The 24,514-nt window shown below is 43.5% G+C and overlaps 2 protein-coding genes across 3 annotated transcripts; both read left to right on the forward strand.

Moving 5' to 3' along the window:
* Positions 1–2,596: 2,596 nt before the first annotated feature.
* arl9 (ADP-ribosylation factor-like 9) lies at positions 2,597–10,090 on the forward strand. Of its 2 annotated transcripts, none has more exons than XM_060901198.1 (4): positions 2,597–2,897; positions 5,548–5,719; positions 7,913–8,088; positions 9,548–10,090. In XM_060901198.1, the coding sequence occupies exons 1-4, from the start codon at positions 2,685–2,687 to the stop codon at positions 9,719–9,721; spliced, it is 735 nt and encodes a 244-aa protein (XP_060757181.1). In that variant the 5' UTR covers positions 2,597–2,684; the 3' UTR covers positions 9,722–10,090. The 2 variants fall into 2 exon arrangements, with proteins under 2 accessions (XP_060757181.1, XP_060757182.1); XM_060901199.1 differs by lacking the exon at positions 2,597–2,897 and adding an exon at positions 3,625–4,521.
* Positions 10,091–12,018: 1,928 nt separating this feature from the next.
* On the forward strand, positions 12,019–23,126 carry LOC132868368 (sperm microtubule associated protein 2-like). The gene is made up of 8 exons (XM_060901200.1): positions 12,019–12,132; positions 12,296–12,323; positions 12,414–12,470; positions 13,381–13,515; positions 16,336–16,467; positions 21,450–21,591; positions 21,685–21,819; positions 22,719–23,126. The coding sequence occupies exons 4-8, from the start codon at positions 13,382–13,384 to the stop codon at positions 22,797–22,799; spliced, it is 624 nt and encodes a 207-aa protein (XP_060757183.1). The 5' UTR covers positions 12,019–12,132; positions 12,296–12,323; positions 12,414–12,470; position 13,381; the 3' UTR covers positions 22,800–23,126.
* The last annotated feature ends 1,388 nt before the right edge of the window (positions 23,127–24,514 follow it).

A 24,514-nucleotide genomic window follows, 5' to 3' on the forward strand; every position in this document is an offset into this window, starting at 1 on the left:
AACCAGCGCTGACGTAGGATTCAGAGGGAGGCGTCCTGCACGCGACGTCATGAAAATTAATGTATGCCAGGAAATCCGAACGGCAAGTTTTTTCAGAGGCGGACGAATTCGTTTCAAATGGCTTGATTTCAACTGAATTTTTCTGGTATTGCGCAAGGGGAAAAAAATTGCACAAAATACAAAATGTGACAGATATTTGACCAAAGTTTAATCTAAAATAAGAGAATTACATTGATCTTGCTCCTAAATATACCCAAGATGTGCCCTTTAAAGTGCATATCCTGAACCAAATTCGTGTTTTTTTTATATGAAAGAATGTCCCTTTACACACTCATCCAGAAGGGTAATTTTGCACAAGGCCATCTGTCTACAGCAGAAAAAAATAAAATAACAAAACACGTCTGGAAAAATCCCAAGGGAGTCTGGAGCCAGATTGATCCAGATTTGTGACGTCACCTGCGGAAGCACCAGCAGACTGCGAGAGCTTTGCACGGTTTCAGTGCACAGCCTGTGTAGACCAAGCGCTCCCATTTCTCTCTCGTTGTCCGGTCTTTTGGAAAACGATGAGTACTAATCCCATCAAGATTGGTGTTGCTACACCCTCCTATGATACATCTGTTAACCATTTTAATAATTACGTGATAACGTTGAAGAAATTTGCAGAAAACCACCAGGTCGTTTTCTCATGAACAAACCAGCGCTGATGTAGGATTCAGAGGGAGGCGTCCCGCACGCGACATCATGAAAATCAATGTTTGCCGGGAAATCCAAATGCCAAGTTTTTTCAAAGGTGGACAAATTCATTTAAAAGGGCTTGATTTCAACTGAATTTTTCTGGTATTGCACAAGGTAAAAAAAAAATTTGCACAAAATACAAAATGTGACAGATATTTGACCAAAGTTTAATCTAAAATATGAGAATTACATTGATCTTGCTCCTAAATATACCCAAGATGTGCCCTTTAAAGTGCATATCCTGAACCAAATTAGTTTTTTTTATATGAAAGAATGTCCCTTTACAGACTCATCTAGAAGGGTAATTTTGCACAAGGCCATCTGTCTACAGCAGAAAAAAATAAAATAACAAAACACGTCTGGAAAAATCCCAAGGGAGTCTGGAGCCAGATTCGTGACGTTACCTGCGGAAGCACCAGCAGACTGCGAGAGCTTTGCACGGTTTCAGTGCACAGCCTGTGTAGACCAAGCACTCCCATTTCTCTCTCATTGTCCGGTCTTTTGGAAAACGATGAGCATTAATCCCATCAAGATTGGTGTTGCTACCCCCTCCTACGATACATCTGTTAACCATTTTAATAATTACGTGATAACATTGAAGAAATTTGCAGAAAACCACCAGGTCGTTTTCTCATAAACAAACCAGCGCTGACGTAGGATTCAGAAGGAGGCGTCCCGCACGCGACGTCATGAAAATCAACGTTTGCCGGGAAATCCGAACGCCAAGTTTTTTCAGAGGCGGACCAATTCGCCTCAAATGGCTCGATTTCAACTGAATTTTCCTGGTATTGCGCAAGGGGAAAAAAAATTGCAGAGAATGCAGAATGTGACAGATATTTGACCGAAGTTGAATCTAAAATAAGAGAATTACATTGATCTTGCTCCTAAATATACCCAAGATGTGCCCTTTAACATGCCCCTTTTCCACCAAAGCAGTTCCGGGGCTGGTTCGGGGCCAGTGCTTAGTTTGGAACCGGGTTTTCTGTTTCCACTGACTCTGGGGCCAGAAAAAACGGTTCCAGGATAGCACCAACTCTCTGCTGGGCTAGAGGAAAGAACTGCTTACGTCAGCGGGGGGCGGAGCTGTTAAGACCAACAACAATAACAAGACCGCAAAAGGTCGCCATTTTTAAGCGACGAGAAGCAGCAGCTGTACAAACGCGAAGTCATCCATTATTATTATTGTTGTTGCTGCTGCTGCTTCTTCTCCATGTTGTTTTTGCTTCGATATTCGCGCCAAGGTTTATGCAAACGTAGCGACATAATGACGTGGCTTCCCTTAGCACCGCGAGCTATGGAAAAGCAAACTGGTTCTCAGCTGGCTCGCAAGTTGAACGAGTTGTGAACCAGCACCAGCACTGGCCCTGAACCAGCCCTGGAACTGATTTGGTGGAAAAGGGGTAACAGATTGACAGAATGGGCGGCACAGTGGTGTAGTGGTTAGCGCTGTCGCCTCACAGCAAGAAGGTCCTGGGTTCGAACCCTGGGTCCGGCGAGGGCCTTTCTGTGTGGAGTTTGCATGTTCTCCCCGTGTCCGCGTGGGTTTCCTCTGGGTGCTTCGGTTTCCCCCACAGTCCAAAGACATGCAGGTTAGGTTAACTGGTGACTCTAAATTGAGCGTAGGTGTGAATGTGAGTGTGAATGGTTGTCTGTGTCTATGTGTCAGCCCTGTGATGACCTGGCGACTTGTCCAGGGTGTACCCCGCCTTTCGCCCGTAGTCAGCTGGGATAGGCTCCAGCTTGCCTGCGACCCTGTAGAAGGATAAAGCGGCTAGAGATGATGAGATGAGATTGACAGAATGTAATTAAATCAATCTGGCAACCCGGATAGAGGAATTTTTCCAATCTGGCAACCCAAGATTATCAAACACTTGTTCTGAGGGCTGCTCAACATGGCCGCGAGTTTGTGAAAAGTCAAGTCGTTTTTTTCCCCTCAGTCTCGACCAACCATGCCGGGTTTGAGAGAAGTTGGGCTCGCAGGAGCTGCTCTGGCACTAACCGGATGTGTCGCGTATGTTTTGTGGAATTTACGAGACACCAGGAAAAGGCGAGAAGCAGAGAAAGAGCCGTTAAAGCAGAAGTTAAACGCAGAGACACCAGAAAAGTTAGTGGAGAAAGAAACACGGACTGAAACCACACACGAAGCTCCCACAGTCTCTCAGGTCTGTTTCAAAACCCCACTCATCACTGAGCTGAGAGATTTCTTCATCATCATATTCCTCCTTTAGCTAGTGCTAGCTCACGACTGCAGCTAATCTGGCTCACTCGTGCACCATCTTCTCCAAAGAACTAGTACAGTGTTTACACATTAAAGGTTCTGACTGCAAACTTGAATTCTGGCCAGAAATGTTCTATTTCTGTTGCCGTTAGAGTTTCGAGAAGTTTCGCTGCTGCACACACCGTGTATCCTGTGTAGAAATGTTTTGCAGAGATAAAAAGCGTCCCGCATTTTACGATTTTTGGAGTTTGCGAAGCAATAATATCACGTGACCACCGTGGGGCATGTTTGACCTACTTTTAACCAAAACAAGTCCACATAAGCAAATGTGGCAGACTCGACTGCGAGCTACAAGCCAGTGGAAAATATGAAAGCGAATCAGCCACAGGATTAGATTGAACTTTATTGATCCGTGTGGACAGGTTCCCTCAGGGAAATTAAAATTCCAGTAGCATCATTACAGGATGAACAGAGAATAGAAATAGGGAAAAACTTCTAGCTAAAGTAAATAAAATATTTACATATCTCATTCTCATCTCATTATCTCTAGCCGCTTTATCCTGTTCTACAGGGTCGCAGGCAAGCTGGAGCCTATCCCAGCTGACTACGGGCGAAAGGCGGGGTACACCCTGGACAAGTCGCCAGGTCATCACAGGGCTGACACATAGACACAGACAACCATTCACACTCACATTCACACCTACGGTCAATTTAGAGTCACCAGTTAACCTAACCTGCACGTCTTTGGACTGTGGGGGAAACCGGAGCACCCGGAGGAAACCCACGCGGACACGGGGAGAACATGCAAACTCCGCACAGAAGGGCCCTCGCTGGCCACGGGGCTCGAACCCGGACCTTCTTGCTGTGAGGCAACAGCGCTAACCACTACACCACCGTGCCGCCCCAAATATTTACATATGCAAACATATAAAAAAGAATAAGATATGGGGAGAAAGAAAAAGGCCAGCTGGAGAGGTATTGCTAATTGTCAGGCTAGGCTACTGCTCCTTCCTGTCCTCTGTCCTCCTGTTACCCCTCCTCCCCCCCAGAGAGGAGTTGTACAGTCTGATGGCGTGAGGGACAAAGGAGTTTTTGAGTCTGTTCGTCCTGCACTTGGGAAGGAGCATTCCGTCACTGAACAGGCTCCTCTGGTTGCTGACGACAGTGTGCAGAAGGTGGCTGGCATCGTCCATGATGTTCAGTAGTTTGTCCATAGTCCTCTTCTCTGCCACCGTCACCAGAGAGTCCAGCTTCATGCCGACCACAGAGCCGGCCCGCCTGATCAGTTTGTCCAGCCTGGATGTGTCCTTCTTGGATGTGCTGCCCCCCCAGCACACCACGGTGTAAAACAGGACACTGGCGACCACAGACTGATAGAACATTCACAGGAGTTTCCTGCAGATGTTAAAGGACCGCAGCGTCCTCAGGAAGTATAGCCTGCTCTGTCCCTTCCTGTACAAGTGGTTGGAAACCAAAAGGTTGACGTAAAGGGACAGATCGGCCACCGGAATTGACTCAAGGATGAAACTGGCATGACGTCCGATGAAGAATTTGCTCGTCTTGGATTGGTGAGTCTGATTATCGAGTTAAACGCCTAATGTTTTGATCTTCCAGAGAAAGAAACGATAACACAAAAGTACTAACAGAGAAAAGATAGATTTGCCTTTTGTTTCACGGATCTAGACGCGAATGTCAACCACAAATTACATCCCTGCGACTCAAAACTCTCCGAGGTCTATGCAGAATCACGATGTTTTCCGCACGTCGCCATCATGGTGTGACCCAGTTCCGTAATTATGCGAATTACTTCAAGTTCCTTGCGTTCAGCCGTTTCCATGGGGTCAGATGATATTCAGTCCCAAAATGGAGGAAAGCCACCCTCAGGACATCAAAATGAACACGTCTCGTCCGCATGATCTAGTTCTTGCAGGACAGAGGAAAATGCCAGGCACGAGAGGGGAAAAAAAAACATTAAAGAAGACTTTGCAGTCAGTACCTTTAAGCAGTCAGTAGCGAGCCTTGATGATCGTGAAAACCGTTCTTATTCAAACGCGCTGTGATGTCATAAATAGTTTCTTGTTGTTCGTGAGTCAGCAAACCAAAATAAACAAACAACCGTCTAAAGTAACTTGAAAAGTACTGAAAGTATCTGTGACACCCGACTTGATGCTGTTTTCTGAACTGGACACCTTACACAAGATACAGCTCTGGACGCGCCTCCTATACGCAACCATGCATAAAAATTGCCCGAAGGGGCGTGTGAATGGTTGTTTGCGTGTGTGTGTTAGCCCTGAAATAGATTGGTGACCTTCCCAGGGTTAACCCCGCCTCTCACCTGAAGTCATTTGAGATTGGCTCTAGCGTTCCCTGATGGACAAGCGAGATGGATAACGGCTGGATGGACGGGAATGAAAGCTAAAATTCTGATCCGTTGTCTCATTCGTGTTTTGATCTTGAACTCCAAGGTCTTCAGCGTACAGAAAGAAAAAAAAAGCAAAGGAATTGGCCTTGCTGTTCCGATACTTTCTGATGGGACCGGATATAGCATCAGCTGATATTTTTCTTTTTGTCTGTTTTTTTGTGTATATATGCAGCAGGGACAGGCAAGAGGTTCTCAGGTGTTGGTGTTGGGTTTGGATGGCGCAGGCAAGACGAGTCTTCTGCAGTACTTTGCGACAGGGAGCGCGGAACAGGAAGTGTTGCCCACTCAGGGATTCCATGCCGTCTCGATCAACAGAGAGGAGCTGCACATCGAGTTCCTCGAGAGTATGCACACAACCTACACGCACTGCTTCAGCAACTCAGTGTTGCTCATTCACGCTTTAATATCTTGGTAGTACGAATAAAATACGTGCCGCACCACGGGATTTTTGTACCAGACGCTCCGTTTACAGGATGCATAGAAACGGCATTGATGTTTGAAACGGCTGATCTGGTCACTGTCAACAAATAAGCACCTCAATAGCACCCCTACGGGATCCGTTTACCACTTTTAACATCGTCCATGACTGTGTTGGACTTGAAATAGGGACTCGTTTTAAATGACGACCATGTAGTTATTGTCCAGAACTGGAAATGAGTCAACACTCGACAGCGTCCATTCATTGTCCATGTACTGACTGATTCCGAGTACTGCTCTCCATGTCTTCAACACTGCATGTTCAGAGGTTAGAAAGAATAAAAACATCTTTTGCGACTAACCATCTTGTATCAGCAACAGTTCTAGCTTTGTTGGTAACATTTTGTCCAGGTTAAAGTTGGTCCCATGTTCAAAACAGACTATCTGGTTGGCATGGTGCCAACCAGTGTTGTAGTCGACTCACGAAACCTCGAGTCTGAGTCCAGTCTCGAGTCCCCAGTGTTCAAGTCCGAGTCATTAAACGAAAGGGTAGAGTCCGAGAACAAGACTCCAACCACGCCATTTGACGGTGGCTGTTTCAGCCCCATTAACATTAGTTCGTTCCTGAACATGACGTATGAACAGGTGAATGTGCTTCTCTTTGTCAGGGAGCGTGAAGTATTCTGTCAGAGACGGTTGGGAGATGGATGTCAGTGCAGAAGGTGTGTTTATGAACACAAGTGAAGAGGGTAAACAATCCAGAACAGCGGGCAAAATCGTAAAACAGTGAAACAGGCGATAGGTCGAGCGAGGCACAAGCAGGCTATCGTAGACTCGGTGGAATCAGAGACAAGAAACATGAAATCTGGGATCAGGAAACCAAAGAAGGAAATAAGGCAACTCAATACTTCGCAAAGTAAGTTTGTTTTCACAGTTTTCTATACAGGCGCACTGATTGTGCCTTAATCCTGTGCGTGCGCGAGAGTCCACTTGGCGTGCGCTGTCCGGAGCGTGCCCGAGAGTCTATCTGATGCATGTGCCAAGGTGTGCAGGTGTGACACTCTTGCATGAAATTAGGACAAAAATTCATGTCGATATAAATATCTTATGGCCCGTTAGAAAAAATAAAGAAAAAATCCGAGTCCTCGTCTCCGTTTTACGAGTCCGAATGCAGTCAGTGCTCAAGTCGAGTCACGAGTCCTTAAAATTAAGGCACGAGTCGGACTCGAATACTACAAGCCTGGTGCCAACCAATCGATGAGGCATCAAATTAAATTACCTCGAGCTGTTTTGCAAATCCATAATAGTGTCATTCTGGCCCAAAAATACACTTTAGACCTCGCTGAAACATGGACGTCATGGACATTTTGAAGGCTTTCTGCGTGCACATGATTTCATGTCAGATTTATAGGAAGTTCCCTCAGTCCAATTTTTTGTCTACGGTTTGCATTTCCTTCATACGGAGGCTTGGTGGTGGAATGCAGCAGGTAGAACTCAATCTGTTATCTGAGCGTCTGGTACGAAAATCTGGTCGACTGACACATATCGAGGAAGACGTTTCTTGAATAAGTTATTTTTAGAAGAAAAACAGTCGAGGATGTGCTGTTAGAGGAAATGATGAATAACAGGATGGAGCAATGCTGTGAAATCAATTTGTTTATTTCGTTCTCCTGATACCAGAACAGTTTACTGCTGAATGCTGTTTTTAATGAGTTGAAATCGGAACGCCTGTGAAACAAGTTAGTTCGTCGTCGTCGCCTTTCCTTCTCTTGGAAATTGAATCAGACGATAAGAAAAGGCCCGCATCTTGTCGTGTTGCCAAGAAACCGGAAAGCACAAAGTTCTGCAGGTTTTTCCAAGACGGTCCAAAGCTCTCACGCTGGAGACTCCTTCCAGAAGTTTCTTTTTAGACTTGGATTATGTTGAACATCCCCAATACAAGTCCCTGTGAATGGTTTTCTGAGCACATTAATATAAGCTGCTTTTCTGGAAAATGAATCAACAAACCTAATTTTGAAGTGCTGCGATATGATGACATAAACTGTGATTAGCTCACGATAGTGTTTTCAGCACACGCCTATTCTTTCACTGTGATCAAAATCCTTCTGTATCATGTGCAGTTGGAGGTGAGGAGAAGCTCCGAGACTACTGGCCCGTGTATCTGAAAAAGGCTCGGGTGTTGGTGTTTGTTCTGGACGCGGCCGACCCCACGCGCTTTCCTCTGGCGAAAACCAGCCTGCACCGGCTGCTGGCCTCTGAGCCGTACCTGCCGCTGGTGCTCCTCGCGAATAAACAGGTAAACAAGCGCTCGATACTCTGAAGCAACAGTGCAAGTGCGTGACTGGTTTGCTGTAGCGCTTGGAAGCTCACAGAAGTATTTGCATTTTGTAAATATGAATTAAAACGTTACATTTAAATAATTTTTTTTCTTTCTGTGGAGTGTTTCATAAACACTGGCAAAAATGTAAATTTTTTTTTCTTTGTTTTGAAAAAAACAGGAGATGAAACAAAATGGGTTACAGTTTTGAGATTGAAAGAAAATCCCAAATGCATTACAGAAAATCATTTTAGGTAAAATTTGTTGAGGCATTTGAGCATTATTTTTTTTGAAAGAATCTCTATCATAACCTATAATTTTGAAATGGACTATGTAAGACCAAGCTTACACAAAGAAGCTGAAACAAGAAAAATCATATGCAGAAATGTAGTAATAATCACAATAATGCATTATTATTATTATTATTATTATTATTGCAATTGCAGCCCCCGAGCATAACTACATCATCACTTGTTTATCGCGGTGCGTTGTGGGGGATAGCCGGGGCTGGTAGTTGAGCGATATGACGGATGTCAGGTTAATTTTACGTGACATCTTATTTTTGAGGACGTATAATTGGATCAGCTCAACTTGATAGAGAAAAAAAATCCATCTGAATATCGGGAATTGGCGTGGAGCAGCGCTCTCGCAGTGGATTCGTGGACGAATAACAGTCTGAGTGATAAGAGTGATTAGTTAAATAAAACTTGATATCAGGAAACATGACAAAAATCTTTGGAAACCTGCTGATCTGCCGTGTCATGTTCAGTATAAATGCATTTTCTTCGATAAATGCCGCGAGTGAGGTTCACTGAACATTGTACATGCGCGAAAGAGAACCCTTTGCGGTTTGGGAGTTTTATCGGTCCGATAGGCTCGTCGGCACACCGAGAGGCAAAGGCCGAAGAATGCTTCTTTGTTTTACAGGCTTTGGAATATCGCTAGTTTCAGATGATGAACAGTGTCGATTGTTGTAATCTTCTATAGCCGAAGGCCGTTCCGTAGACCATGGAAATATTGCTGGGTCACAGTTTTAAGTCCGTCTTTATCCCCACCAGAGAAATGTAAGCTACAAACACGTGTTCATTTCGTTTCAGTTTGAAGGTTTTCGTTGCGGATTAAACTTATCCATTTCTTTCTTCTCTTCTTCTGGACTAGCAGCTGATTAAAAGCTCAAATTCGGCGTCCTCTTTGTTGTGGAGACACAGTAAGGCACACAGCAATTCACTTTAGGCCACATGGTTAAAACCGGTTAGACACAACAATGTAGTGTTTAACGAAGGCGAAAGTAAACAATACAGTGGAGCTGACCCCAGTAAACAAGCGATGACTTGGTTATTGGTTCGGGTCATTGTTTTTGTAAAAAGACATTGAGAATGTTGTTGGTCCAAATGCAGTCGTAGAATCTGTGTTCTCTCTCTCTCTCTGTCTCTCTCAGGACCTCCCGGGTGCGTGTGGTGTGACCGAGCTGTACGAGTCGATGGGACTAGGTTCAGTAGGCGACGGTCGTAAGCTGTGTGTTTTGGGCACGCAGGTTCAGAAAGGCTCATCCGATGCTCATCCCAGCCTGCAGGACGCTTACGAGCTCATCCTCGAGATGAACAGTAACTGAGCGGAGCAGCAGAGCTCCACCTGACTGAGCAATGATGCTGATTGGTTGTTTGTTTTAAGCTAAGATTAACAAATGTCCCAACAAATCAGGGCGATTTTGTTTCCAAAGACATTCCTTCAACAGAAAGCACTAAGTATGATGTTTCACGGTTACGGGTTTATTGTTACATGAGGATTTAAGGAGCGCTAACGCAACATCGCTTTGAGTGTTCCCACCGTGGATTGATGCTGCAACATTGCTGAAGAGTGCGTGGTTAGATGTTCTTTGGCGCTCCCACAATTTACTAAGCACTGTGTTAATGCGTTCTTTTAGATTCAAGCAGTATATTTGTGGAAACTGTCCAATAAAAAGCTGACATGGATGACACCATTTTCGACAATGTCTGCCAAGATCTTAACATTTTACAATATTATCATCATTTACATGAAAATAACTCCTTGTTGGTGAGCCAAGACATGCTGATAGTGTTGCAAGTTTGCTTTTTTATTTTTATTTTTTATTTTTTTTATTTTATTTACTTTTGCACATACCTTCAAGCGAACTATGTGTCTAAATCACAAAACATGGGCTCGGTAACAAAGACAGCGCTGAAGAGTACATCTTATCATGTGATGAATCCTGACAGGAAGGTCCTGAGGTTTTATCACCTGCGTTGTGCAAGGAATAGAACACAACGGGGGGGAAGTGATTAATAAGACAGTCATGTGATGCATCCCAGCACGTCCTGTTTACCGTTCTTACTCCACAGCAACTTGTCTACGAGTTTTTAATCATGAAAGAATGAGATGTCTTACTTTTTATGCAGTAGTTACTTTTAACAGGCTTTCTGCAAAATGAGGCTGATTGAACGTTTAAAAAAAGGAGTCTCCGGTGTCATTTTGTCAGCGTTGGATCTAAAACAGTGACACTTATAGCTTCCCACCGAGGACAAGTCTTTCGGTTCATGCTTTGTTTCTCAGTCACAAGCTGCGTTTTTTGGGGTTTTTTTATTCCTGTCTCATTAACTTCAAGACAACATGAGGGAACGACTGACTGTTTGTCGCTGTTATATCCACTCACTGGCTACTTTAATCAGAACGTGTTCTTGATTCTAAGATCCCTGTTCTTGGCTGCAGGAGTGGAACCCGATGTGGTCTTTTGCTGTTGCATGCTGAGATGCTTTTCTGTTCACCGCGGTTGTAAAGAGTGATTATACGAGTTACTCTGTCCTTCCTGGCAAAAAAGCTTGAACCAATCTGGCCTGAGTTTCCCAAAAGCATTGTTGCGCAAAGATCATCGTTAAATGGTCAAGCGAGCATCACAATGAACGCTCTGTCTCCTAGGTAAGATGCTCTGATTGTAGAGAATCTTTTGGGAAATCCACCCCTGTCCATTTTCCTCTGACCTCTCTTAATCAACAAGGCGTTTGTTTCCACCCGCAGAACGGTCGCTCATTTTGATGTTTTTAGTTTTCCGCACCGTTCTGTCTGTGTAAACTCCAGAGACTGTTGCGTGTGAAAAGCCCAGGAGATCAGTTTCTGAAATACTCAGACCAAAAATACTCATCTGGCTCTAACCAACACCCATGCCACAGTGAAACAAAGTCACGCTTCATTGTGAGATCATATTTTTTTTCCCATTCTGATGGTTTGAGCACTGAACGTTCACGGAAGCTCTTGATTTGTATCTGCGTGATTTTATGCATCATGCTGCTGTCAAAGGATTGGCTGATGAGAGAACTGCATCAAACAGCAGTTGTGTGTGTCTGGGTGTACCTAATAAAGTGGCCAGTGAGTGCAAAAAAAAGCAAAGGGGAGTCCCATATACGATTCGTACATTGGGGGAGTGCCTGTTAGAGAGCGCACTTGTCCTGGGCCATCGGCATAGTGAGGTAGGGTGGCCAGTTCCTTTCCTCGCCGCCTTTAACTTCCCCAGTGTTTCCACCAGGTCCCCATTCACTGCTGGGTGGACAGGGAGCGAGCCCCAGATCCCCGTCGAGCCGAGGCTCGAACCAGGGACCGTTCGCTTAGCGGTCAAGCGCTCTAACCACTTGGCCACCTGCGCTCCCCAGTGAGTGCAGTTGGTAACAGGAAAAAACTTCTTGTCGTTCTACAACACTAAATGCATTAGTGATTAAAAGTGATTTGGAAAATTATAGACTTTGGGGTGATCATACAGGAGTCACTCGACTTTGCGTTACACCACACCGTCAGAGACGGATTTTATTCCTTACACTCTATTAGCACACACAATATGTCTTCCTTTTCTTTGGATGAAATCGTTTTCTCATTTCATGGCAACCTTTCCTATCTAGCTTTCAAGCTCAGCTTTCCCCTGGATCACAGAAACACAAACAAGAACACGGCCTGCTATTGTAACTCCACACGACTGGATCTGTGTGATTCCAGCGCCATGTGACACCTGTATCTCAGGTAACAGGCGCCGTGGAAACAGTTGAGCGTTCCACTCTCCGATTCTGCCACCTAACAGGCATGGCGTCTCCGAACACGAGTAATATTTGACTGCTAATTTATTTTTACTGTGCAGAAATATTAAACAACATTCCATTTGACTTATTACTATTTTGTCCCCCAGGACATTTCAGTTCAACTCCATCACCCAGGTAAAGAAGAAGAAGAAGAAGGTGTCATGCTCAGAACTCCAAAGCATGTTACATTGCTGTCGATTGTTGGACACTGATTTTGTTTTTCAGAATCCTGGAGCTCGCTCGACCCCGAGAATCTAAAACGGTTTGGTTCACAACACCAGAGTAAGTCCTTTCGAGCTTTATCGATATCGAGACCTTGATATTATGCGGGTGAGTCAAATATGAGTGTTCATATTTTTGTTGATTTTGCATTGTTGATTGCAAATCGGTGTCAGGTGCATCATTTTACACAGAATTTTTAAAAACATGGTACTTCTAAGGTTTTCATTTGATTCACCATCATATAAAGTATAATATACACTCACCGGCCACTTTATTAGGACCACCCCCCGACACTTGTTGTTTTCTGCAGTTCTTTAATCAGCCAATCCCTTGACAGCAGCATGGTGCATAAAATCACGCAGATACAAATCGAGAGCTTCAGTTAATGTTTGCAATGTTCAAACATCAGAATGGGAAAAATTATGATCTCACAATTTGTGACAAGTGTGACTTTCTTTCACTGTGGCATGGGTGTTGGTTTGAGCCAGATGGACTGGTTTGAGTATTTCAGAAACTGTTGATCTCCTGGGGTTTTCACAGAATGGCGCGAAAAACAAAAAACATTGAGCGAGTGAGTGAGCGACAGTTCTGTGGGTGGAAACAAACACCTTGTTGAGAAGAGAGGTCAGAGGAAAAACAGACAGATTGGTTCGAGCTTTTTTGCCAGGAAGGATATAACTCAGAGCAACTCTTTCCAACCGTGGTGAGCAGAAAAGCATCTCGGCATGCAACAGCAAAAGATGACACTGGGTTCCACTCCTGCAGCCAAAAACAGGCATCTTGGAGTCAAGAACAAGTTCCGATGAAAGTGGGCGATGAGTGTATATGTACTGTGTACAGCATTTGCTGTTTACAGCAAGGGCTGTAACTATTTGTGCCAAAAAGTTAAGGGAATGCAAAGTCTATTTGGATAAGTAAATTCTTCTTCGTAAATTCTCAAATGCACCCTGTTTTCCTTTGGAAACTGTAGGATGGTGACTTGGGGAAACCAGGAGACAATATGGTCGCCATCCTGGACTGCGTTAAAAGCTGTATCGACGTCAAGGATTCTGGCGCTGTCTCAACCCAAAAAGGATTTCTCTGCCCTCCGTCAAGACCTGCTTAAGTACGGGTCATCACTGTAGTGTGAGATCATTCAGTTGGTGCTTATGTCACAGTTTAACCCTAGGGAGGCTGACAATTATGGCTAAAAGGTAAAATGTGGTTTGTGTCATATGCAGTGTTAAATCAGTTTTTAACCCAATCACCTATGACATACACGACTCCCTGACTGATATGTTTCCTGGTTTTCGAGAACAAGGATCAGCCATAATCCAAATACCTCACCAGTGTTCAGAATTGTTCCGTCAGTGCTTAAGGCAACAACTCGTACAAAATGACAATAAATAGAATTTTAAAGGTGCGCTATGTAGTATAAGCCGAAATGGAATACAGTATTCATAATTATGTTTTCACTGGTGTATAATCAGCTGTAAGGTTACGGTCACACGACAGCTTGAGATGCTTTGCGATGGGTTAATAGATGAAAATGATTTCATCATCTGGTGGTGATGCTTCCCTGAGCTTTAACCCATCTGCGAGTATTCAACGCTTAGTTTGCTAACAATAACAAACATTGCCACCAAATTTCAGTGTGTACACTGAAAATTTTCACGACGTTTTCATGAGACGGAGACACACCAAAAAACAATTTGCAAAGCTTGGAGAACATTTGCCGTGCGTCGCACAATTGATGGCAATACTACCAGTTTTTCATCACCAAGTATTCACAAATCCATCACGAGCTGTCGTGTAACCAGGGTCTAACAATTAATCATTGTGTTTTCGTAAGCTTCAAATGAGCCCTTTATATAGACATAGAAAGCAGGTCCTCTTCCACGGATCGCGCCATGTTGCACTGGTAGGTTTCTACAGTCTCCCAGAATGGACAAATCAAACACTGGTTCGAAAAAAAAAAAAAGAGCTTTTTATTTTAATGTCAGAAATTTATCAGAAAACCACCAAAAATGATTGAAATGTTGATTAGCGTAACAGTTGTTCAGATGAAACAAACAAAAAAATGAGCTGAATGCCACTCCTGTTGTGAAACGGCTGGTGTAAATCTGCAGAAAGGTCCAAATACATCCTTGGAAAGGGAGGAGTGAGGGATGCCATGCTAGATGCCACTAAACCTTTCATAGTCTCCCTTTAATTCTTTAATACAAAGAAAGTAACTGAAGCCTCAATAATAACATAATAGTGAAGAATAACACTAAAAGTGTCCCTTCTTTGCGAGCTACAATATCCAAGCAGCTCCAGTCCAAGGGTTCTTTTTTTGTTTTTTGATAAATTGTTCTGTACAAAGTTTACAGTTTAGTCAAAAATCACTGCTATCAAGCAAATTCGGTTGGGTAACAGGATACCTAAAAGCTTATCATTATAATTTGCTTAATTTATCCCTGATTTTGCAGTGTTCACAAGACCTTTTATGGCTTGTTAGCATGGCTATTAATATCCTGTGTAAATGACTCTTGTCTTCAGTGACCATTTTCCTTTCCTTAAGAACCACCATGGAGGTCACAAAGGACCCCAGGGAAACTTCTAAACAACTGAAGGCCTCTCTCACATTGGCTAATGTTAATGATCATGAGTCCACCATCAGGAGAACACTGAACAACAACAATGGTGTAAATGGCAGGGTTGCAAGGAGAAAGCCACTGCTCTCCAAAAAGAACATTGCTGCTCGTCTGCAGTTTGCTAAAGATCACGTGGCCAAGCCAGAAGGCTATTGGAAAAATGTTTTGTGGACGGATGAGACCAAAATAGAACTTTTTGGTTTAAATGAGAAGCGTTATGTTTGGAGAAAGGAAAACACTGCATTCCAACATAAGAACCTTATCCCATCTGTGAAACATGGTGGTGGTAGTAATCATGGTTTGGGCCTGTTTTGCTGCATCTGGGCCAGGACGGCTTGCCATCATTGACGGAACAATGAATTCTGAATTATACCGGCGAATTCTAAAGGAAAATGTCAGGACATCTGTCCATGAACTGAATCTCAAGAGAAGGTGGGTCATGCAGCAAGACAACGACCCGAAGCACACAAGTCGCTCTACCAAAGAATGGTTAAAGAAGAATAAAGTTAATGTTTTGGAAAGGCCAAGTCAAAGTCCTGACCTTAATCCAATTGAAATGTTGTGGAAGGACCTGAAGCGAGCAGTTCATGTGAGGAAACCCACCAACATCCCAGAGTTGAAGCTGTTCTGTATGGAGGAACGGGTTAAAATTCCTCCAAGCCGGTGTGCAGGACTGATCAACAGTTACCGCAAACGTTTAGTTGCAGTTATTGCTGCACAAGGGGGTCACACCAGATACTGAAAGCAAAGGTTCACATACTTTTGCCACTCCTAGATATGTAATATTGGATCATTTTCCTCAATAAATAAATGATCAAGGATGATATTTTTGTCTCATTTGTTTCACTGGGTTCTCTTTATCTACTTTTAGGACTTGTGTGAAAATCTGATGATGTTTTCAGTCATATTTATGCAGAAATATCGAAAATTCTAAAGGGTTCACAAACTTTCAAGCACCACTGTAATTCTTTTGAGTGTACATTGGTTTTGCTCCCAGTTGTTGTTCCTGTCAGGAGTCTGTTGTGTTTTTCATTATGATTTTCGACGACAGCCGTCTTTCACACAGTACAAAAAGGCACAAACGCCAACAACGCTTTTAAATTGTTTTGAAATAATTACAAACCGATACATGTACAGCTGTGTTAAGTTTTACAGCCAAAAAAAACTTTTTTTTTAACGCTACAGTAAAAGTAAAACGCGTTTGTTTTGTCGCTAAGTGTGACCCTGTTGGCCTTCCATGCTAATTAGCCACTCCCACTTCAGTTTCCTGTGTGCGCTTCACCCTCTCACGCGCTCCGTATTTCCCTCAGGAAAGAGCACGCGCGGGTTGAGGAAGCACAGAAGAGCAGGGCGTGGCCTGTTTCCAGGACAGCCGCACAGGATGAACAGGTCGCGCGCCTGGCAACCCCGAACTTCCGTCACAGGTGCTCCCAGGTCGTGAGGTATGACGTCACAGAGAAGGTTCTGGAAAGGTGGAGTCCAGTGTTTGATTCCGAGGTGCCATGACGACTTATGATTCTTTTGAATGAATCAAACGATGAGATTTGATTCATTTGATTCACCAGTGGATTTGAAATACGGAAATGCGCTACCGTTCAAAAGTTTGGGGTCACCCAGACAATTTTGTGTTTTCCACGAAAAGTCACACTTTTATTTACCACCATAAGTTGTAAAATGAATAGAAAATATAGTCAAGACATTTTTCTGGCCATTTTGAGCATTTAATCGACCCCACAAATGTGATGCTCCAGAAACTCAATCTGCTCAAAGGAAGGTCAGTTTTATAGCTTCTCTAAAGAGCTCAACTGTTTTCAGCTGTGCTAACATGATTGTACAAGGGTTTTCTAATCATCCATTAGCCTTCTGAGGCAATGAGCAAACACATTGTACCATTAGAACACTGGAGTGAGAGTTGCTGGAAATGGGCCTCTATACACCTATGGAGATATTGCACCAAAAACCAGACATTTGCAGCTAGAATAGTCATTCACCACATTAGCAATGTATAGAGTGGATTTCTGATTAGTTTAAAGTGATCTTCATTGAAAAGAACAGTGCTTTTCTTTCAAAAATAAATAAGGACATTTCAAAGTGACCCCAAACTTTTGAACGGTAGTGTATCTCCACTAAAGAACTCCTGGCAGTCAGGGACAGTGCAAGTGGAAAACTCAGGAGTTATTTATCATGCAGTGCAAAAATAATAATAATTTCAACAATCAAATTATTAGGGGGGCGGCACGGTGGTGTAGTGGTTAGCGCTGTCGCCTCACAGCAAGAAGGTCCAGGTTCGAGCCCCGTGGCCGGCGAGGGCCTTTCTGTGTGGAGTTTGCATGTTCTCCCCGTGTCCGCGTGGGTTTCCTCCGGGTGCTCCGGTTTCCCCCACAGTCCAAAGACATGCAGGTTAGGTTAACTGGTGACTCTAAATTGACCGTAGGTGTGAATGTGAGTGTGAATGGTTGTCTGTGTCTATGTGTCAGCCCTGTGATGACCTGGCGACTTGTCCAGGGTGTACCCCGCCTTTCGCCCGTAGTCAGCTGGGATAGGCTCCAGCTCGCCTGCAACCCTGTAGAACAGGATAAAGCGGCTAGAGATAATGAGATGGGATGAGATTATTAGGGCCTGAGCACCGTTCGGTGCGAGACCCTATTGTTTTTCGAAGGATTATTATTATTTTGTCGCGTTTGGCCTTATTTGAGGCATTTCCCATGCACGAAAACTCATGAAATTTGATACACACGTCAGTCATTGTCACCGCTACTCAGCCACAGACTTTTGGCCCCGGGCGTGGCCCAGGGACTTCATAGCGCCCCTTTTCCACTTCCCATTGAAATGAATGGGTAGAACTTCGGAATGATGATGTCATAAGGCCATTTGGAGTGAAATTACACATGGTCATTTCTAACGTACTCCTCCTAGATGGTTCATCAGATTCATGTCAAACTTGGCAAACATGATGCCAAGATATTGCTGAAGTTGAATTGCTAAGGGATTTTTGATATGTTGAAATATTATAACATATGCCAAGATATTGCTGAATGTTGAACTTGATATCTTGTAATCTGATTCTGATTCTGATACTCTTTAGCTGTTATGGGCCTGTCTGGTATAGCGCCACCAACTGGCCAAGGAAAGAATAGGGTTTTGTGTTTTGACACATGATGAATTTTAACATGCTCCTCCTAGACGATTCATGTGAAATTTGTTATACGCGATGCCAAGATGTCGCTGATATTAAATTGCGAAGGGATTTTTGATATCTTGTAATATGTTGAAATGGCCTTATGATTTTAATATCTTGCCACATAAACAGGAAACGTGTCAGAAAGCCACAGTGCATTGACTGTATGGTCAGACACTTCTTACTTCAATAGATATTATGATTATTATGATAACCTGACGCCCAATGGGCCTGCCTGTTATAGCGCCACCACCTGGCCAAGCAGGAAATGTGCCAGAAATTGGCGATACCTTAACTGATTGATCCGACACTTTACAAAATATTGTGTATTATGATTGTGATGATATTCGTGTAATTCAGATGCCTAGCATAGCGCCACCATCTTGCCAAGCAGGAAATGGGGAAAAATGCTCAATTCATTGATGGATTGATCTGAAACATTACAAAATATTGAATATCATGAGTCTGATGATATATACAATTCTGTGCATACTCATATACACACAGTCATATGCATATTTATGCATACACACACACTCTCACAAGTATGCACTCACATGCACACGCAACATCTATGAGCACACACTCTCTCTCTCTCTCTCTCTCTCTCTCTCTCTCTCTGACAAAGACACACGCACACAATAATAGCGGAGCTCCAGCGGAGCACCATACCTAAGAAAAAATGGTAAACCCATCGAGTCGATTTTTTGTGGTTTGTCCGTGTATGTGTACCACCAGTCATACACCACCTAGTGGTCAGTGTTAGTAATTACCAGTCATACACACCGCCTAGTGGTCAGTGTTAGTAATTACGTCATACACACCGCCTGGTGGTCAGTGTTAGTAATTACCAGTCATACACACCGCCTGGTGGCCAGTGTTAGTAATTACCAGTCATACACACCGCCTGGTGGTCAGTGTTAGTAATTACCAGTCATACACACCGCCTGGTGGCCAGTGTTAGTAATTACCAGTCATACACACCGCCTGGTGGCCAGTGTTAGTAATTACCAGTCATACACACCGCCGAGTGGCCAGTGTTAGTAATTACCAGTCATACACACCGCCTAGTGGTCAGTGTTAGTAATTACCAGTCATACACACTGCCGAGTGGCCAGTGTTAGTAATTACCAGTCATACACACCGCCTAGTGGTCAGTGTTAGTAATTACCAGTCATACACACTGCCGAGTGGCCAGTGTTAGTAATTACCAGTCATACACACCGCCTGGTGGCCAGTGTTAGTAATTACCAGTCATACACACCACCTGGTGGCCAGTGTTAGTAATTACCAGTCATACACACCGCCTGGTGGCCAGTGTTAGTAATTACCAGTCATACACACCACCTGGTGGCCAGTGTTAGTAATTACCAGTCATACACACCGCCTGGTGGCCAGTGTTAGTAATTACCAGTCATACACACCACCTGGTGGCCAGTGTTAGTAATTACCAGTCATACACACCGCCTGGTGGCCAGTGTTAGTAATTACCAGTCATACACACCGCCGAGTGGCCAGTGTTAGTAATTACCAGTCATACACACCGCCTGGTGGCCAGTGTTAGTAATTACCAGTCATACACACCGCCGAGTGGCCAGTGTTAGTAATTACCAGTCATACACACCGCCTAGTGGTCAGTGTTAGTAATTACCAGTCATACACACTGCCGAGTGGCCAGTGTTAGTAATTACCAGTCATACACACCGCCTGGTGGCCAGTGTTAGTAATTACCAGTCATACACACCACCTGGTGGCCAGTGTTAGTAATTACCAGTCATACACACCGCCTGGTGGCCAGTGTTAGTAATTACCAGTCATACACACCACCTGGTGGCCAGTGTTAGTAATTACCAGTCATACACACCGCCTGGTGGCCAGTGTTAGTAATTACCAGTCATACACACCACCTGGTGGCCAGTGTTAGTAATTACCAGTCATACACACCGCCTGGTGGCCAGTGTTAGTAATTACCAGTCATACACACCGCCTGGTGGCCAGTGTTAGTAATTACCAGTCATACACACTGCCGAGTGGCCAGTGTTAGTAATTACCAGTCATACACACCGCCTAGTGGTCAGTGTTAGTAATTACCAGTCATACACACTGCCGAGTGGCCAGTGTTAGTAATTACCAGTCATACACACCGCCTAGTGGTCAGTGTTAGTAATTACCAGTCATACACACCGCCTGGTGGTCAGTGTTAGTAATTACCAGTCATACACACCGCCGAGTGGCCAGTGTTAGTAATTACCAGTCATACACACCGCCTAGTGGTCAGTGTTAGTAATTACCAGTCATACACACTGCCGAGTGGCCAGTGTTAGTAATTACCAGTCATACACACCGCCTAGTGGTCAGTGTTAGTAATTACCAGTCATACACACTGCCGAGTGGCCAGTGTTAGTAATTACCAGTCATACACACCGCCTGGTGGCCAGTGTTAGTAATTACCAGTCATACACACCACCTGGTGGCCAGTGTTAGTAATTACCAGTCATACACACCGCCTGGTGGCCAGTGTTAGTAATTACCAGTCATACACACCGCCTAGTGGCCAGTGTTAGTAATTACCAGTCATACACACCGCCTAGTGGTCAGTGTTAGTAATTACCAGTCATACACACTGCCGAGTGGCCAGTGTTAGTAATTACCAGTCATACACACCGCCGAGTGGCCAGTGCTAGCCAGTAAAGAAATAAAACAAAAGAGACCGGCTATGATAGAAAATTCTACAACCCAGAAACAGATGGGAGCTCCGCTTTTAGGCAGTGCCTAAATCTATATATTAGTGACCTGCCATCATTGTGCATTTTGTTGCAGACATATGAAAACTCTGCATGTGTACACACACACTGCAGACACAGGAAAGCTAAGATGACTTAAAATTACAGCGTGAGATTGAGATAAGGAGGAGACACGTATAATTTTGTACATATATAAATGTACATTTTCACACACACACTTAGTCTTTGTCTATCTCTCATCCGTCAAGCAGTCATGGCATTTGCAACATGCACATCACCTTTGAACATTTGATGAATATATGACATGTGACTGTTTTGTTGGGTGGCGGGATGTCCTGGGTTGCGGAACCACATGTGCGAGGGCCCGTCAAGGCCGCTAGTGGCTTTTATTATTACTATTATAATTATTATTAAAAATGATTCAATTTGGAGTGCATCTTCAGCCCAGTTTGAGCAAGGTTGATTTGTGTGTGTGTGTGTGTGTGTGTGTGTGTGTGTTTAGCCCCCCTCACACGAAGCAGTGTGAGCACAGCTGTCCCGTGTGGCATATCAGCTCTGCAGTACGGAATACTGTTGCCTCTCCACGTGTTCTTCAGCTTGCTCAGCCCAAACACACACACCCTGAGTACCAGAGTAACCGCCAGGTCTCTCACACACATCAAAACACAATGAATAGATGACAAATGCAGTGTAAGCTGTAAAACACTGATTGGTGTGTGTGTGTGTGTGTGTTGCAGACCATAAAAACATACATTTCGTGTGCAGCTAAATCAGCTCAAGCAAGCCCGAGACTCGAGCAACTGTGTGTGCCCAAATTGCGAGAGAACAAACTCTTTTTCCAGCTTGGCCATCCTGAGAGCCCCATCAGGCCTGTAAGTGTGTGTGTGTGTGTTGACAGGAATTTCTACACATCATCTCATCGTGAGTAAATGACAGAAACCACGTTTACTCCAAACTCACTCAAGGGCAGCTGTTGAATCATGTCAGTATCTTGTTTTCATGAATTCTTTAACCAAATCTACTCATAATTTCAGAACTCCACAAATCCCCCTTTCAGAGATGGGACTGTTGATTTATTTATTTATTTTGAGAAAGAAGAATTTGTGGTTGTGTTACCAACAAATAGTCGTGTGGGTTTGACTGCAACGGATACCACAAAACCTTTGGGAAATCAAACGTAATCAGAGTTCATTTGTCCTGTGGTATTAAATTGGTGGAAAGTTGGATGAAACTGCAGAAAGCAGCTGTGGTCAGATGATCCATCTCGATCTCCATGTCTCACTCCAAGACTTTTTCTTATTCAAGTAGAATGGTTGTAGTTGTATACTCAATGTTTGAATCGGCACTGAAGCGGTGAAAGAGTGCCTTGTAAGAGTGAGCGTTGTGCGATAAATCTTCCAGTAATGCAGCTCAGCCGCATGTCGGCAACTATAGGTGCACACTAACTCTTCCTGATTTTTACTTTGTCCGAATTGAATCGTCTTATTTGTTTCATGAATGGATGTTTTAAATTGATTTCTGTGAAGTCATGACTATAAATTTGAAAATTTCGTGAAGCATGATTGAGTCAGATGTGTCAAAATGTACGCAAACCCAGACGTGAATGTCGGATATGAACGTTTTTCCATCCAAGCTGGATTTTTATGAACACCAAAATTCTTTTGTAAAGAAATAATAAATTTGTTCACGTCCAGTTTGGTAACTGAGGCCGAATGTTAGGAGTGTGTGTGTGTGTATATCTGTCTTCATAACTGAATGTTTTTCTCATCAGGTGTCTAAAGGAGCAAGAAAAGCCACAGCAAGCGCTCGTGTGAGAGAGCTCGCCACACCAAAGAGCTATATCCTTCCCTGACAAAAGAAATACACACAGACACCTCGTAATCACACACCATGGTGAAAGATAACATGAGGAACAGATGGACTGATTAAATGACCACACGAAGAAGCATATAAATGAGTTTCCATGTGTTTTTTTTCTCCTTTTCTTTTCTCTTTTTCTTGCTTTTTCTGTTTGAAAGCCTCAGACTTTACTTTGGAACGTTCCAATCTGAAATTGGAAAGTTTCTGTTATTTGAAGCAAAATACCAGAATGGTGAACCAGCCAACATGGAGAATTTTTAAAGTCCAACAGTGTGTGTTGGGTGTGTTTTTCACATCAGTTCACACAGTTTTAGTTTGAGTTAAAATGTTACATCTCAAACACAGACCTTCTGGATTACTGGAGCTTTCCAGACGAGCTTTGCTTCTGTGTGTATGAATTATTGAATATTTAAAGAAGGAAACAATTCTCATGACATTTCTGAAGGTCATATGCGTACGACAGGAATAAAAGAGGACAGGCCATGCTGTTTTAGGAAATTAATCAACAACAGGGTGGTGCGATGCAGCCGATGTGAAGTGTTTTTTTTTTTTTCTCCCAAGCCACAGCAATTGACAGCAACACCAACATTTTTTTTTCTTAATCAAATAACATTCTATACTTATCCATTTTTAGTTAAATTTAATGAAAGGCAATGATACCGGACCCACCTTTCAAATTTTTTTTTTTTTAATCAACATTTTCTGACCAATCAGAATCCTTTTGCCTTTCAGGACGTTTTCAAGTCTCTTACAATTTGTTTTGGATTATTTCTTGAATTCCTAAGGCTTTTTTTCCCCTTCAGTGATTTGTTTTTCACTCTATTGTCACATTTTTATGTAATTCAATAATTATTTTCTTCTATTTGTTTTAACTGTAAAAAAGAACAGTGATTCCGATGACTGATTTTTCACCTGTTTGCCTTCAATGAGGTATTAAATAAATACGCCTGCGTAGACTATTTTAACTTGATAAAGATTCTCATCTCATTATCTCTAGCCGCTTTATCCTGTTCTACAGGGTCGCAGGCAAGCTGGAGCCTATCCCAGCTGACTACGGGCGAAAGGCGGGGTACACCCTGGACAAGTCGCCAGGTCATCACAGGGCTGATACATAGACACAGACAACCATTCACACTCACATTCACACCTACGGTCAATTTAGAGTCACCAGTTAACCTAACCTGCATGTCTTTGGACTGTGGGGGAAACCGGAGCACCCGGAGGAAACCCACACGGACACGGAGAACATGCAAACTCCGCACAGAAAGGCCCTCGCCGGCCACGGGGCTCGAACCCGGACCTTCTTGCTGTGAGGCGACAGTGCTAACCACTACACCACCCTTGATAAAGATTATATTGACATTTTATGAAGACAATCGTAAACATAATTGTTTGTAATATTTATCCTGTCTCATTTTTCCATCCAAAAACCAAGGGGTGTACAAACTTTTTTGCAAAACCTCCTGATGACGTGCAGTTTCTTTTTCAAACACTAGGTGCCAGCATTGTGTGAAATTACGTCGACAAACTTCCTTTGCGCTCCCCCCCTTTTTTTTTTTTTTCCAAAACTTTTATTCGACATCGATATGAGTGGCAAAGATTTTCAAAATGGCTGTACAAAAAAAAAAGAGCATAAAATAAATTTGAGCAGGCAGCCTGAATTAATGAGTTTAACAGGTTCTGTCGTCAGGTTGTTTGATTACCTGC

Source organism: Neoarius graeffei, chromosome 20, assembly GCF_027579695.1.
Source record: "Neoarius graeffei isolate fNeoGra1 chromosome 20, fNeoGra1.pri, whole genome shotgun sequence".
Classification (NCBI taxonomy): domain Eukaryota; kingdom Metazoa; phylum Chordata; class Actinopteri; order Siluriformes; family Ariidae; genus Neoarius; species Neoarius graeffei.

Bases quoted from the DNA above. Each gene is read 5' to 3' on its own strand.
- arl9 (XM_060901198.1), top strand. From the start codon at position 2,685: ATGCCGGGTTTGAGAGAAGTTGGGCTCGCAGGAGCTGCTCTGGCACTA. The intron at 5,720-7,912 runs GTATGCACACAA...TATCATGTGCAG, and splicing joins GCACATCGAGTTCCTCGAGA to TTGGAGGTGAGGAGAAGCTC. The intron at 8,089-9,547 runs GTAAACAAGCGC...TGTCTCTCTCAG, and splicing joins TGCTCCTCGCGAATAAACAG to GACCTCCCGGGTGCGTGTGG.
- LOC132868368 (XM_060901200.1), top strand. From the start codon at position 13,382: ATGGTGACTTGGGGAAACCAGGAGACAATATGGTCGCCATCCTGGACT. The intron at 13,516-16,335 runs GTACGGGTCATC...TATTTCCCTCAG, and splicing joins CTCCGTCAAGACCTGCTTAA to GAAAGAGCACGCGCGGGTTG. The intron at 16,468-21,449 runs GTATGACGTCAC...GTGTGTGTTTAG, and splicing joins AGGTGCTCCCAGGTCGTGAG to CCCCCCTCACACGAAGCAGT.